At 50.3% G+C, this 14,888-nt stretch overlaps 1 protein-coding gene across 1 annotated transcript in view; it reads right to left on the bottom strand.

Annotated features, from left to right (window-relative positions):
- The window catches only part of ANKH (ANKH inorganic pyrophosphate transport regulator), a 133,408-nt gene that overhangs the window by 28,147 nt on the left and 90,373 nt on the right, over positions 1 to 14,888 (bottom strand). Inside the window, 5 exon segments of the mRNA XM_079144578.1 lie at positions 999 to 1,094; positions 4,742 to 4,834; positions 6,918 to 7,052; positions 8,772 to 8,942; positions 14,745 to 14,828. Coding sequence (XP_079000704.1) covers positions 999 to 1,094; positions 4,742 to 4,834; positions 6,918 to 7,052; positions 8,772 to 8,942; positions 14,745 to 14,828 — 579 coding nt within the window.

Here is a 14,888-nt window from a genome sequence, read left to right as displayed (position 1 = left end):
ACTGAGCCACATCCCCAGCCCTTCTTTTGTATTTTATTTAATGACAGAGTCTCGCTGAGTTGCTTAGGGCCTCGCTAAGTTGCTGAGGCTGCCTTTGAACTCCACTGGAGTGACCGGTGTGCACTACCATGCCTGATCCCAAGTTTTTTCTCCTCGTCTCATCTCCATCTTTGTAACCCAAGGGCACAATTTGCCAGGTAAGGTTGCGTAGACATGTTTTTGGCTACAGTTGATAGATGTTATGAACCACCTGAAATTATTTACCATGTCCTTGGATTATAAAACATACATATTTTCCCCATTTTTGAATTTTATCTTATACATTTGAATTCCTCATGGGACGGTGATAAGAGAAGGGCATATGTTGTCATTTAACGATGTGCACCTGGTCACCCACAGATGCCCGAACAGCCGTCACCCACAGTTGTTCACAGCTCTATCTTAGGCAGACAGGGCTTGGGATCCAGGGGGTACTCAACAGAGAGGGACAAATTATGGTGACATCAGTATAATATAACAGGAAAGGAACTTTTACTAGGGAAACAGAAAAAATGCCAATTAGATTTGGGAAAGGGACAGGAAATGGTTATAAAGTTGGTTTTGGATGTTTAAAAATTGGGCTGGAAATAGTTTAGCAAGACAAGAGTATTTTTCAAATTGAAGGCAAAGTCTGACTTTCTTGATCAGTTAGAAGCCCTGAGAAATGCCAGAAGGAGGGAACCTTTATTTCTAGATTTGATGGCCTCACTGAATAGCCATTCACATTTAGGGGATAAAATGTTTTGAAGAGGGTATTGATGAATTTGGCATAGCATAGCACCACATTATGGAACACATGATTGCTTCCTTTAAAACAGCGATTTCCCTATTTACAAAACGGGGGGGGGGGGGAGAGGGAGAGAGAGGGGGAGGGGGAGAGGGAGGGAGGGAGAGGGAGGGAGAGAGAGAGAGAGAGAGAGAGAGGGAGGAAGAGGGGCTTGCACACTGTCTTTCCTTACCGTCAGAGACAAGGCCATGCAGACGAACGTGAACTTCTTGATGTGGGCGGCCGTGACGGTGTTGCTTGTGTTCACCAGTTTATTGCTGGGGTTATTCTGGGGAAAGAGAACGAGAGAAGGCAGTGGTGATGGGGCCCTGGTTATCCTTGGCTGACCCCCTGACCCCCTAGGGTCTCAAAGAGCATCCTGTTTTCCCTGATGAGACTGAAGTACCGATTCCAAGTGACAGCAGGGAAGATGGCTGTCACCTTGGGTCTCTCAGACGGCTGTCAGGTTCCTGCCATGTTAACCAGGGCGAATTCTGGACTCATTCAGTCTTTTCCCAAGCGCTGGGTCTGAGGCTGCCCCTCCCAGCCCAGCAGCTGCTGTCTGGTCCCCAGGGTTGCCTCCTTAATTGCCACAGCTCTGTTCCCTGATGCTGGGCTCCTCTCCTCCCTACCAAATGAACGGAAATTTCCCAGGCACTCAAGGCCCCACACAGCTGGACCCAGACTCACTTTTCCACTGTCTTTCCACCTGCCTCCCCGACGGGGCTCCTTGCTCTCCCCGGCAGACCTGTGCTTTCCTTCTTCTTGCTCCTGCTTCTTGAACCGCCTCTCAAGAGCCATCATCTCCCCAGCCCATCTGTACCCAAAACCTCTCTGACCTGCGGCCTCCAGGCCATCCTTCCGGTCTTGCCTTCTGTACTGTTGACCCCAGGGCTCTCTCAGGGTGGAGCCCGAGTCCTGGGACACGTTCCGTCCCCATGAGGCTGCGTACCTCTGAGATCAAGCACTGTGCATCTTGCCCTCTCCGGCCCTGAAGTTCCGAGTACAATCTTCTCTGGTAGAGAAGGTCTTCAAAGAGCATTTGCTACACTGAAGTTTCAGCCAGTACTGCAGGTGGCTCAGATGTCCTCTCACGGGCTGCTAATTTGAGGTCTGCTGAGGCTCTGGCAGTACCACTGCCAAGTACGATCCTCACCCCATCAAAACCAGCGTCAGCCCCACAGCCAGGAGAATCAGCAGAGGGAATGAACCCCTGCCTCGTTACGGATCCAATTAGTCCCAGAACTGACAAACAAAAACAGTCCACAACACCTGGCTCCACATCCTGCCTAATGAGACAGACTCACGCACAGCGAGTACAGGAGCTCTGGGGAGATGCCCGCGATTCCTTCACTGTGGAAGTTCAGGTCATCTCTCTTCCCCTCGTGGATGCCACCAGCACAAACCTCTGAGTGACTGTACATTTTAAAATTCTCATCTCTAAAGCACGTCTGCTTTTCTGAATAAGAGACCACACACATCCCACCATGCCGGTGACCTCTCATCCACCCCAGGGGCCTGTAAGAGGGTGCCCTGGTGGTGGAGTGGAAGGGGGGCCACACCCAGGGGACCAGGCCACCTCACAACACGCTCCACCCGTGCTAATGGCAATGTGCTAGGTTCTGCAGGGGCACGTTTATTGGTGAAACAGCAAATATTTTATTTGTAAAATAGCAAACATTTCTGCAAATGTGACTGAAATGAACTCACACGCATCATTAAATTAGCATGGTTCTTTCGTTTTGTTGGCCTGATGTGTTCAGAAGCATACTCTTTCATGGATGATAGCTGAACCTTAGAGAAAATTTAAATCTCCTAATCTGGACCCCACAAGTCTTTTGTTCTTAACTTTAATGGTCAAGGCAATAAATTCTAGCAGTTCACCCAGAGGGTCCAAGATATTGGGGCTAGATATTGGTATTCCCGTCGTGGTTTGGTGTCCTCCCTGGAATGAGTGGAAACAGTGGGCGAGATTTTAAAGGGATTCTGAGTAACTCAAGTTTCTGGCCAGAGGTGCGCTCATTAAAGGGATATTTTCATAGTTCCTAACCCTTGTGATTAAGAACAAAGCAATGTTTTCCTTGGATGCTCTTACTAAGCCATACAGTGTGATATTGTTCAGCTTTATTATTTCAAGATGGCCAAAACCAGTTTCGGATGGGACTTTCCTCGCCAGGAGGCTGTGCCGTTTCAGCACCTGCCTATGACATCAAATTGCAGTATATAATCCTATTCTCCAGAGCAAGAACTGAGAATTAGCAAGAAGAATAATATCCATTTTGGTTTTCCTCTATATGCCTGGTCCCTGAAATGAAAAAAGTGATTTTTATCCCTAGACTGCATAAACCCGCTCAACACAGGGTGTCCCCTCCTCCTGCAAGTGACTCAGACCTCCTCCATCCAGTCTCCCCATGGGGCTGTAATCAAGAACATTCCCAGAAGCTGTGCACCTGGAAGCTGCGTGTGACTGTCTGCAGCAGGCGGTGGGCGCTACGGACAGGCTGCTGAGGAGTTCTACCCGCTATCTCATGCTGGCTTGCCCGCTGGGATCTCCACTGTGTGGAGGTGGATTAGAGTTCATGGGTGAGCATGGGCACACAGGGACAGCGGAGGAAGGTGACTGGGACACAGAAGACCCCAGGGGGCTGGGCAGTGTGGAGGAACGTCAGAGAGGAGGTCAGAGAAGGGGGCATGTATTCTCACACAAGCACGAACTAACATGAACCAAGTCCTGCCTGTGGCCTCCAGGAGCAGAGGAGGAGGTGGCTGAACAGTGAATGGTCCCTCTCTCTCCACCTCAGCCCCATCTGAGATGCTCTGTGAGGTGGGGGTGAGGTGGATTTGGCATCTCCCCGGGTCCCCACTCCACAGGTCTTGGCCCCTCTCAGAAGCTCAGGCCCCATTTCAGGGGGGCATTTTAGAGGAGGTGGCTATGCAAAGGAAAGGGGAGGCTGTAGCCTCCAGCTTGGCCTTGCTTGTGTGGCTCCCCAGGGTCTTGTACCCATGGGAAATTGGGGTGAAGGAGGAGGGGCAGGAAAGAGAGGTTCCAGTGTTAGCCAGATTCAGAGCCCAAACTGCCTAGTTGGCCAGGCCTGGCCTGCAGTGCACACCAGTCATGGGCTTTCCTCACGTCCCAGAGCTGTTGTTGGGCTAAGATAAAGCGGTGTTAGCAATGGCGCTGAGCTAGGACTATGGAAATTAAAGACACAGCAGCACTATTAAGGAACGGTACAAGGGGCAGGCTGTTCGCTTCTTCTCATTTTTCCTTTTAAAACCTTGCATGTTAGTTTTGATATGTTTGGCTAGTCATTTGGAAAGGCTTATAGATTCAAATCACGTAGCTGTCATGAAAGAGATATTTGCTGAATGATAAGCAGGATGGTCAGAAGGGTTAGGTTCTTCCCGTGGTGGGGCCAGCAGCCGGGCAGGGACAGAGCTGCTGCCACCGAGGCTTTCAGCAGGAGTAAGTGGGCTGCATCGGTCTTGCTGCACCGGCCGTGTGGGCGTGTGTCACCCAGCCACAGAAAGACAGCCACCTATGTGCCTGTGAGCTCAAGGCCCCAGGTTCATGGCTGTACTTTAGCCATCTGGTACCAGGTCAACAAGGTAGTAGTTTAAGGAAACAAACCACAGAAACAAAATACAATATGTTAAGTGTTTTTGAGAGTTTGTTTTTCCTTTTGCAAGCAAGCAATTTCTCAATAGGAATAACCTAAAAGTGGCCACAGGAGTATCAGTTTGGAGAAGCATCAACGTAAGCTTAGTGCGCCCTGTTTTCACAGGGAATTCCCCACAGTGGCCGTCAACACCCCCAACCCTGAGTTAACCCTAAAAGGGACGTGGGGTTGAGAAGCAGCCGTGCTCCTCCTCAGAGACCCTGTCTGTCAAACGGTCGTGTGGAAAGCATGCTCCTGACACCAGCCACTCAGGTCTCACCTTGTCAAAAGCAGGATAGACGGCACGGATTTCTGTCAACCAACCATATGGCATGTGACCCACGGGGTATGTCGCTGTCAAAATTGCCACCGCCTGCAGGAGGAAGAAGGGCAGCATGAGGGTGGGTGTCCACATGCTCTCCAGTGGCCGCAGCACCACGTGACAGGCCAGCAGCAGATCCCACCACGCTGGGGAGCAGCATCCTGCAGCCACAGGATGGCTCGGAATGGAGCAGAGGTGGCTCCAGGAGGAAGTGACCCTATATGAATCCAGGGAGAAGCGGGCCCGGAGCACTGGCTGGGGAAGCTGCGGTTTCAGCCTGGGTTCCTCAGAATCCAGAATCTTTGTTTTTGCCCTTGGGCCCAAATAAATTCTCTCTATTTCAGGCCAGTTGTTGAGTCTCAAAATGAAATTGGGAGCCCCCGCTGCTCTTTGGAGGCTGCTCAGAACCCACCTCTCCAGCCCCATTCTGTCCTTCACGGTGACTGACACTGTGTTTGTAGCTTTGAGCTACTTTCTACCTCAACTCATTCCAGGATACTCAGCTAGCATGGCCAAATTAACATTTTTAATTTAGTAAAATTAATAAATATTCCATATAGGAAAAGCTATCCCTATATTTCCACAAAAATGAAAGTTTCTTTTCTTATGTGAATGAAAAGGAAAAGTAGAAGACGGCACCTGGAGCTCCTTCCTGGCCCCGCTGGACTCAAACGCACCTGGAGGAAGAAGCCTGCACCTTCTCAGTGAGCAGAGCCGCAGGGCCCTGCATGCCAGGAACATGCATGTGGTGCCATGTGGCAGTGTGGTGAGTGGGGGGCACAGTACAGAGCCGTGAAGAGGCACCCCTCATCCAACCTCCACCCCACAGCTCACCAGCTGTGTGACATGAGCCCTCCAGGGACTTCCTCTCTGTTCCTCCAGCAGAACAGTGAGAATATTAACACTCACCTCACAGGGTTGACAGGAGTTGATGAAGTGCACACAGATACTGCCACATAAGTAGACACTGGCTAAGTGTCAGCTGTGTACCCGGCACGCTGTGCCCCTATGCCACTGCCAGCAGTTATCAAATGGCTCTACCACAGTATTTGCTATTTATTTTTGTTTATTTGTTTGAAGGGGAAGATGGGACTCCAGTACACAGGTCATGGGGGTCCGATACTTTTTCTGGGAAATCTGAAGCATTCAAATAAAAAGTGGCTGTTACAGAAGCCACCCAAGAGGACATCCATGACTCAGAAAACAAAGTCCAGGAGCAGGCTGAGGGGAGAGAAAGCATTCTGCTTTTGATTTACGGGCTTCCCCTGCCAGCCAATGTGAGCAGCTTCCAGGACATGGAAACTGGCAGGATGCTCCAGGCTGGAGCCCTGCTAACAGGCAGGCCAGGGCTCTGCGCTTCGGCAAAAGCCACCCTTATAAACAGGAGGCCTAATGAGCAGCCACCAGCCTTCCTCGAGGATCGGCCATGCCAGGGATGGAATTGATTCTCCAGAAGGCTGAGGAGGAGGAAACAAATGAAGTCATTCTATTTGTTCATACAGCTTGAAAAGAGGGAAAAAATGAGTCAACTCCGTCTTTGGAGTAGCTGCCAGTTTCCAGATAAACTTCTTGAGTTGTGAGAGAGTAAATACAGGGCAGCCTCATTTGAGGAAGGCAGATTGCCAAGAAGCACGGTAGGTCCTGATGGGTGGGTGCATGTGCTGCAGGGGGTGACACGCAGGTGAGGGTGGGCAGGGTCAGAACGGAGGCGCTGGCCCTGCTCCCTCCGGTACTGTCCCACCTGTGACCACATGACATATTCCATCATTCTCTGCAACGACAGGGAACAGGCCACGTGCCACCGCCATGGAGGCATGGCAAGCCACTGTGCGGGGGTCAGAAGACCTGGCTCTAATACTCACCCGGTGGCTAGCTACTCCTGTCCCTTCACCTTTCCCTTCTGGGCCTTCCTCTGAGAATGAGGATGAAGCAGATGTTCCATAATCATAAGGGCTTAAAATTACGTGGTCATAAGTCACAGAACGAGCCCTTCCTGGCTTCCTACTACAACTTCCATGATTTAATATTGCAGAATCACTACAGCTCTTGAGATGAACTGGAAATAAATTCTAATCCTCTTTCCCCCCAAGAAGGTGATTGCAAAAGCCCCCCATCCCCACCCCCAAGTGCCTACCTCTGTAGCTGCAGAACTGCCACCAAGGTCCCGGGAAACAAAGAGGTTGACAATGGGCCTGCTGATTCTCTGTGTGGCCAAAATCAGAGCCAAAGGCCACCAGAAGCTCAGCATCTTTCGTATTGTCGCATCTCCCTGCATTAAGAAATGGAGATAAAAGTTTGCTAAACCCCAGAAATACAACAGAAAAATCAGCTTAGAATCAAAACTTTTCCACTTTATGCTAATCATGAGTCAATTCACTACACTTAACAGTAATATAAGGAAATGCCTCTGTAGACAAGACAGATTGAATTAAAATAAAATGGATAGTATTATTAGAAATTAATTCAGACAGTTGGCAAGCTAATGTGAAATCAACACAGGCACGGAAGCCTGATGGTTCTTAGCCCCAATCCTCTATACAGGGAATCTCTAGCCAAGGTATAACCCAGGCCAACGGCCTGAGAAACGGGTTTGAAATTAGTCTTTGTTTATATCACCACACTGACTGGCTAGAAGCCATGTCAGTAGGAGGCTGCTCTTAGAAATAGAAAATTATGATGAACTACTTTGGAATCAGTCAGCATATATCAATGTGCCTAATTATTTCTGCACTCTGAGAATTGACTACAGAGGTTCTTACTTTCAAAGTTTTCACAGAAGGCACACAAGCTACTCAGAAGTATAAGCAAAACAGAAGAAAGAAAAGTAATTTCCCGAGACCTCTGCAGCCAAGGTATGTACTCCTGGTAAAGCCTGGCTTTCGCCGTGCTCTTTGGGTTTTGATTCTTCGAAAGGGTTTGAGTTACGTCATGGAATCATCTCAGCCACTTTGATTTATTTCCCTTTGCTGGTGGTTGAATGTTGAGAGATGGATTGTTACTGTAAGGACCAATTTGATGTGGTTGGCTCAGTGGTGGAAATAACAGGGGAGGATTCCCCTGAGGGGCTGACCTCAGGTGGAGGTAAGTGGTCAACGTGATTAGTGTTCTGACATGACAAAAGTGATGTGTGGTCTAGGTGCGGTGTGGTGGAGATTGGGGAGTTATTCAGGGCTACACAGGGGCATGCTCATCTGCCTGACAGCAAAATGGAAAGAAACCCAACGATGTCTAACACCTGTGAGTGGAAAAATTAGCGTTAAATACATCAGATACTGTTCATACTTGGGACGAACAGACTGGCCATGGGGAGAAGATCTGTATCTGACTCTTGCTTGTTTCTTATTCAACTTCCAAGGCAAGGCCAAACCTGACTCCTCCAAGGAGCTTCCTAGACAGTCCCACGTTCCTTCCCTGGCTTTGGAGCCTCTTACACTCTCATTAAAGCTCAGGTGCTATCTCGGATTCATGTCCAATGCTGCTTCTGTGTTGGTCTTACCTGCTACATGGGCTAGAAAGCTGCTCAAAGGTAGAGCTCAAAACCCCTGCTACCCTGAGCTACCTAAGGCTCTGTTCGGTCTCTAGGAAGTAGGTTCACGAACAAGAGGCTGAGGCTGGCTGAACAGACGTTATGAATGAAGTCTAGATGTCAGCTCTGAGACTAGAAGTCATAAAATGTGGGCTCCAAGGCGCCAGGGGTCCTAACACTTTCTTGACTGCAGAATAACCTACAACGGAGAGTAAACGAGGCTTGAGTGTGGTTCCCATCCGCGGCCTGACCCAGGTGCTGTGTCTCGGTCTCCTCGCGGGGCAGTGGGGAGGCTGCCCAGTGACCTCTGAGATCACTCCTGGAGTTCACTAACCATCTTTCCCTGAGGACACCGGGCACCGGGCCGCTGGGAACGACCTCATGGAGCAGGTGCCCATGGTATTGAGTGCCTACTGTGTACAGGTGTGGAAAGCAGCCTTCCACTCGCAGGTGAGGACGTACCCCCAGCTCTGGTCCGCTCCGGTCAGGGATGATGTCGTGGATGTTCTTGTAGTAGCCCAGGCACAGGGTGGTGCAGCGCACGAGGGCACCCATGTACAAGGAGAGGATGGGGATGAGCAGGGGTTCCCGGCATTCCAGGTGACTGTGCAGCAAAATGGCTACGAAAACAACCTGCGAGAGGGGAGGAGGGGCCGGTCAGCAGGAGGAGGGGCCGGTCAGCAGGTGGAGGGGCCGGGCAGCAGGGTGCGCACCCAGCCTCCCCAGCGAGGACCTCGACTTTGAGGGAGAGCCCTGAAACACGAGCGGGGCTCCACGTTGCTCTCCTCCAACTGCTGTGCAGGTGTTGGGGTTCATGGGAGGAACTCGCCCCTGGTTTTCTTAGATCCACCGTTAAGGTTCCTTTCACAGTGACTCTGGTTAAGGATAATGCTTAAGAAATATCTAGACTCTCTGGCCTCCCAACCTCCCTCCCCAAACATGGTAGAGCTTTCTCCTGTGGAGGCTGGTTACTGGGCTGCACATGTAACTGGCACCTGAGGAAGAAGCACTGGTGGTCAGTGGTAAAGCACAGACAGATGGACAAGAACATCCATAGAATGGAAGTCACTATGCTGCCAGATGCACCCCCAGGAATTACTATAAAATAGTTAAAACTTAAGTATTAACTTATACAAGTAGAAGGGGTTGAAATTATCAGAGCGTAAAAGGTGAAAATCATAACAAACACCATCTCTATTGAATGGTACAATCTCCAGAGCAAATTTAACAATTTATTAACTTCCCCATCCAGCAGAAATCAGAGAATCAGAGGAGCCTCTGCCCAGAGACTGCCTGGGACCCATGCTCAGAAGATTCTGGAAGCATACTTCATGAAAAAATAGGCTTATTGGGCAGGGGGTTTATTCCTGACCGACAACTCCCATGGCCAAGTATCCATGGGAAAATAAACAGGTCAGATCTGATGCCACTGGGCCATCCTGGCCCAAGAGTCACCGTGACTGCTGCATCATCAAGACGCAGTGAGGAAGCAAGCTGCAAAATGAGCCGCAGCCAGGCCAGGATCTGTGGTCCCAGGAGTCTGTGATTCCCACCGCCACAGGGAACTCGGAGCAGCAGCCATGGAGAGAACTCTTCTGAGCGAAATCCAAGTCTCAGACGCTGGGGTGGTTTGCTCTTGGCACAGACTGATACATGTGCCCAGGCTGTCGTTCTGAAGCCCAGTGAGGCTGACCTTGCCACTCAGTCCTCAGGGCAGCCCAGAGCACAGAGGTGCCACATGGATGTGACCTGCCTGCCAGAAGCACAGGCCACGTTAGTGGACACACATCGGAGCGGCACTCACACTCACTCACACACACTTGCCAGGGACACAGTGCCACTCACTGATGGAAGCAGGATGCCCACGACGCTCCCTGTGATTGCTGCTTCCAAGTGGACCCACCATAGCGTGTTAACGGAAAGATGCCTAGCCAGATTGCACGTGTGGAGCAGAGGATTGGAGCTTTGTGACGCAGACACAATGCCGGCTGATTTACCTGATCTAAGTCTCCTAGGGTGCCCTCACGTGCAGACCCGGAGGAAGAATAACCACAGCAAGCTTCACATTCTGCAAAACCCACAGCCTACGCCACAACGGGATGTTTAGGGGCTGCAAACTGTTTGAAAAATGAATACGTGAAGATCGATGCATCCTCTGCCGAGTCTAGGAAAGCCCAGGCTGTCAGGATGGCCGTGCAAGACAGAAGCCTGAGGAGCAAGTGGGGCCGAGGAGGAGGACTTGGATGAGAGAAAAGGAAAGACACAGCCAAAGAGTAAATAAGTGGGGCGATGACAAGACAGCATCCCGAAGTGCCGAGTGGACCGGGGTGGGAGGGAGGGAGGGTGCAGGACTCAGCCAGTGGAGTTCCCAAGGCCACGGTGAAGATGTCGCCAGCCTCCCCTGACTTTCTGACAGATTGATGCCACGTGGCCCAGCATGTGTGATAGGGCTGATGTCTTCAGGGCAGAATGTATCATTTATCACCTCAAAATATCATGTGCACCCTTTGCATTTCAACCCAGAATTACAATTCTGAATCTGATCGAGCCATCAAAAACACATCAGGTTGTTTTCTGAGGAAACCGGTGGACAGCATTTTCCCAGGGAGAGCTGGCATCTGCTGGCCCTGTGCCAGGTGCCGGTTCAGTGATAATAGGGTCTGTTCTGGGGCTGTCATTCTGATGGAGACGGCAGACATGCTCATCATACAATGATCCAGTGAGTGTCCCCAGCCAGCCTGCAGTGAGGCAGATGAGGTGGAGAAGGACAGAGCGTGGAGCAGCAGGGGAGGAGGTGTCCCTGCTGGGAGCTGTCTGGGCCAGGAGTGGGCAGGGGTCAGGGTGGGAGGGAGGTGGGAAACCCAGGCAGAGCCTTCCTCCTGGGCAGAAGGAGCAGACCCACAAAGACCCTGAGGAGATGGCTCTTCCATGCCCAGGACCTGTGGTTGGCAGACCAGAGAGCAAGTGGGGAGAGGTGCATGCTGGGCTGCAGCTGCAGCCTGTCAGTCTTCAGCACCCTGTGAGGCCGAGATCAGGGTTGGGATTTTTATCAAGAATGCCAGGATGCAATTTTTTAAGCGGGTGGTGAGACAGTGAGAATTTCACTGAGAAAAGTCCACTATGGCCCTGGGGGAAGAGTGGAGGGAGCAGGGAAGGTGGGCAGAGGGCCAGGGAGCCTCTCAGCATTTAGCTGGCAAGGGTGGCCCCTCAGACCAGGCAGAGCAGCAGAGATGGCAGACCAAGACAGGTCTAGGAGTAACATCTAAGTCCTGGTGCTAAAGGGCACCTTTCAAGGGTGGCTCCTGGGTTTCTGAACAGATGGCAATGCCACCAATTTACTCAGAGAAAAATGCTTCATACAGAAGTTTTTTAATTTAGGCCAAAGACACCTTTGAAGGATCTAAGTAGAAATACCACTGAGACACTTGGATAGCCTTGTTTGGGGACTCTGAGGAGAAGGGAGAGGATGCAGATATTTAATAGGGAGCATGTTATAAATGTTATTAACCTAGAGTATAGTATCAGTCTGTTTTTGTTGTTATAACAAAATAACTGAGGCAGGCTAACTTTATATGTATTAAAGTTTAAAGAGGTTTACTTAACTCACAGTTCTAGAGGCTGAAAGTCCAGACAGCATGGTGTGGGCTCTAGCAAGGGCTCCGTCAAGGGCCCCTCCTCCTGTTTTGGCTGTGCCATATTACGGCTATTATGGCTGATGGCAACCACGGGAACATGGATAGGGGGAAATGATCACCCCTTGAGAACAGGAAAACAGAGAGACACTGGAACCCCACAATTGCTTCCAAGGGCATTCCCCCAATGGTCTGAGCCCCACTAAGCACACCAGCACACAGGGCCAGGCCTCCAGCACATGAACCTCTGGGGGACACACCACACTGCTCCATAGTGGGCATAAGTTAGGTTCAATTTTCTCCATGATGCAGGAATGGAGGTCTTTGCTGGAAGTGAGTGGTAGATGGAGACCCTCGGAAACAGTTCCTAGGAGACAGCTGCGGGGAGTGAGGAGGTTTGGCACTTGTGATTTGGTCCTCCGTGCCCTGGGCAAGTTTCCGTAGAAGCCTTAGCTTCCCGGGGCAGGTGGAGGAGGGTGCACAACATGGGTTCCATTCAGGGCTGGGATTTTGCCAGAAGATAAAAAGAGAGAAAAGAGTAGCAGATAAAAGAACTGACAATAATGCTGGAGATTCTGATCTGGGGTCTTGCTGACCTCAGGGCAAGGGCAGATGACAGCACAGAGGGCAGAGGACAGAAGGTCCCAGGGAGCACAAATGACCTCAAGCGGATTCTCACTTCAATACTGAGCAAGCTAAGAAAGCCAAGATGAACATGAAATAAAGCAAAACAGGAATATTTCTCCTAAATCCCTTGGCAATCCCATCAATCCTAACAACTGAAACCATGTTATAACAATGGTGACCCAGAAAGTATCCTGTTTGAACCAAACCAAGGACTTTTTTTGTATTATTGTGTGAAATCAATTAGCTTAGGGTAGTTGCTATTATTATTTTTTTTAATGAGAGTTGCCACTGAAACTCAAGGCATTATTCACAGATTTCATTTTATCACTGGCGATAGCTCACTAGCCAGTGCTGCATAGATCCATCTACGAATCACCAAATCACATAACCACCAGGGGCTTTCAGGTAACGGGAGACGTGAAGCTCGGGAAGCGGGAGGGAGACTTAGGAACAAAAATGGAATTTACTCTCCCAACCAAGTTGCGGTAGGAACTCAAACAAGGAGGTTTAAAATAACCACTCCACCAGGAACTGCCTGAGGCCAGATGGCATCTGCCGTCAGCCCCACTTGCTTCTTCTAACCAGATCTGCTTATTCCACAAGCAGGGCCAAGATCGGCCGAAACCAGCCAGGAGACGGCTGGGGGCGTTTTTGGGAGTAGCTGTTTCTTCTGCCGTTGGATGACTACTGTGTTTATTTTAGGCAAAGTGACACACTTTCTTCTGTTTTATTTTTCTTTTTGTCCTCAAAATAATTCACTTGTACAGGTGCTCGTGAGTGGCTGATGCCGAGGTGCTTTCTTCACCTCAAATTAAGGAGCCAGCAAAGAAGCTCATCTCTCAGCAGGTGCTGCAGGCAAGACGGGAAGGAGCCTAGGAGTGGGACGCCTATCGGAGCCGACGCCAGCCGTCCCCAGGTGCGCACCGCGTTAGCAAGGACTGATTTAAATGACGCTAACAGTGATCCACGGAGGAAATGCAATTAATTTGGAAGTTTAACTTTTGGTCTATTGGGAGGTAAATCTAACAGCTCAACAGCAGATTATTTCAAAGAGGTGGCTTAGAGATGAGGGAGCAGAGGAGGGGCAATGCATGGGAATGTTCTAGAATGAAGTTCGAGAATTTGGAAGGGCGCTTAGAGATTATGGTCGAAACCCCTCCATAAGGAATCATTCTACTGAGTCCCGATTGGAGGAACTGAGCCTGACTGACAAATCATAGGAATGAAATATGATTTTCCACTGACGCTTTTGTGTGACATCCTCAGTGGAAGAAGAAGGGAAGAGGAGAAAACCAGGCCTGGGTGTGGCCCTCAGATCTGGACCCAGCAGGAGAGGGGCAGCCTCCTCCTCAGACATCAGGAACAGAGAGTGAAGCCACTCCTGATTCTTCTTTTTAAAAATATTTGTTTTAGTTGTCATTGGATCTTTTACTTATTTGTATGTGGTACTGACTATGGAACCCAGGGCCTCACACCTGCCAGGCAAGTGCTGGGCCACTGAGCCACAACTCCAGTCCCCCGGTTCTTTTTAAATGTGAGAATATGACGTGTGAACGGCAGCTCTCTATGGAAACCGCATAAGAAACACCCTTTAAGAATAATTCCTAAGTGCTCACTCGGGAATCGAGTGACAGGCTGCGCACGGCTAGACCATGCCGAGGGCACTTGGCCAAGCGCCCAACACTGTGATCATCTACCATGTACCAGGTGTGAGGCTGAAGTCTGTTACATGCACATTCTTCAGAAATAATGGTCAGGAGGTGGGGTGTGGTGGGCACATGGGTAATCCCAGCAACGCTGGAGGCTGAGGCGGGGCATTGCAAGTTCAAGGCTGGCCTCGGCAACCCAGAAAGGCCCTGTCTCAAGATAAAAATGAAAAGACTGGGCGTGTGGTGCAGCGGTAGAGTGCCGTTTGTTTACAGGAGGTTTCCTTCTCTTATCATCTGTGGTTTGTCCAAGTCCACGTTTGATGTAACAGTGCTGCTGAGCTAGTGTGAATGCATCCCTCCCACCAGCCCCAGCACCGGGTGGAACCCAGGCCCAGTGCATGCTAGGCAAGCGCTCTACCACTGAGCCGCCCCCAGGCCGTGCCTGAATGTAAATATGGCACCATGGGTCAGCTCTGTTACACCAGGTGACCTCGAGGACCTCTAATTGACACAAAGACTGCAGTTACCTGAGCTATGACGTCTGAGATTGAGGCACATCCCACCAGGAAACTGTATTTGTGTTTTAAGAGAATGCCAGCATGGGTCCACGCCTGCCAGAAAGAAAAGAATCTGCCATGAGATACACGGTTGGGACTCTCCTGCTTCTCATT

Source organism: Sciurus vulgaris (genome assembly GCF_902686455.1).
Source record: "Sciurus vulgaris genome assembly, chromosome: 6".
In the NCBI taxonomy this organism is placed as follows: domain Eukaryota; kingdom Metazoa; phylum Chordata; class Mammalia; order Rodentia; family Sciuridae; genus Sciurus; species Sciurus vulgaris.
This window is presented reverse-complemented; position numbering and strand designations above follow the sequence as displayed.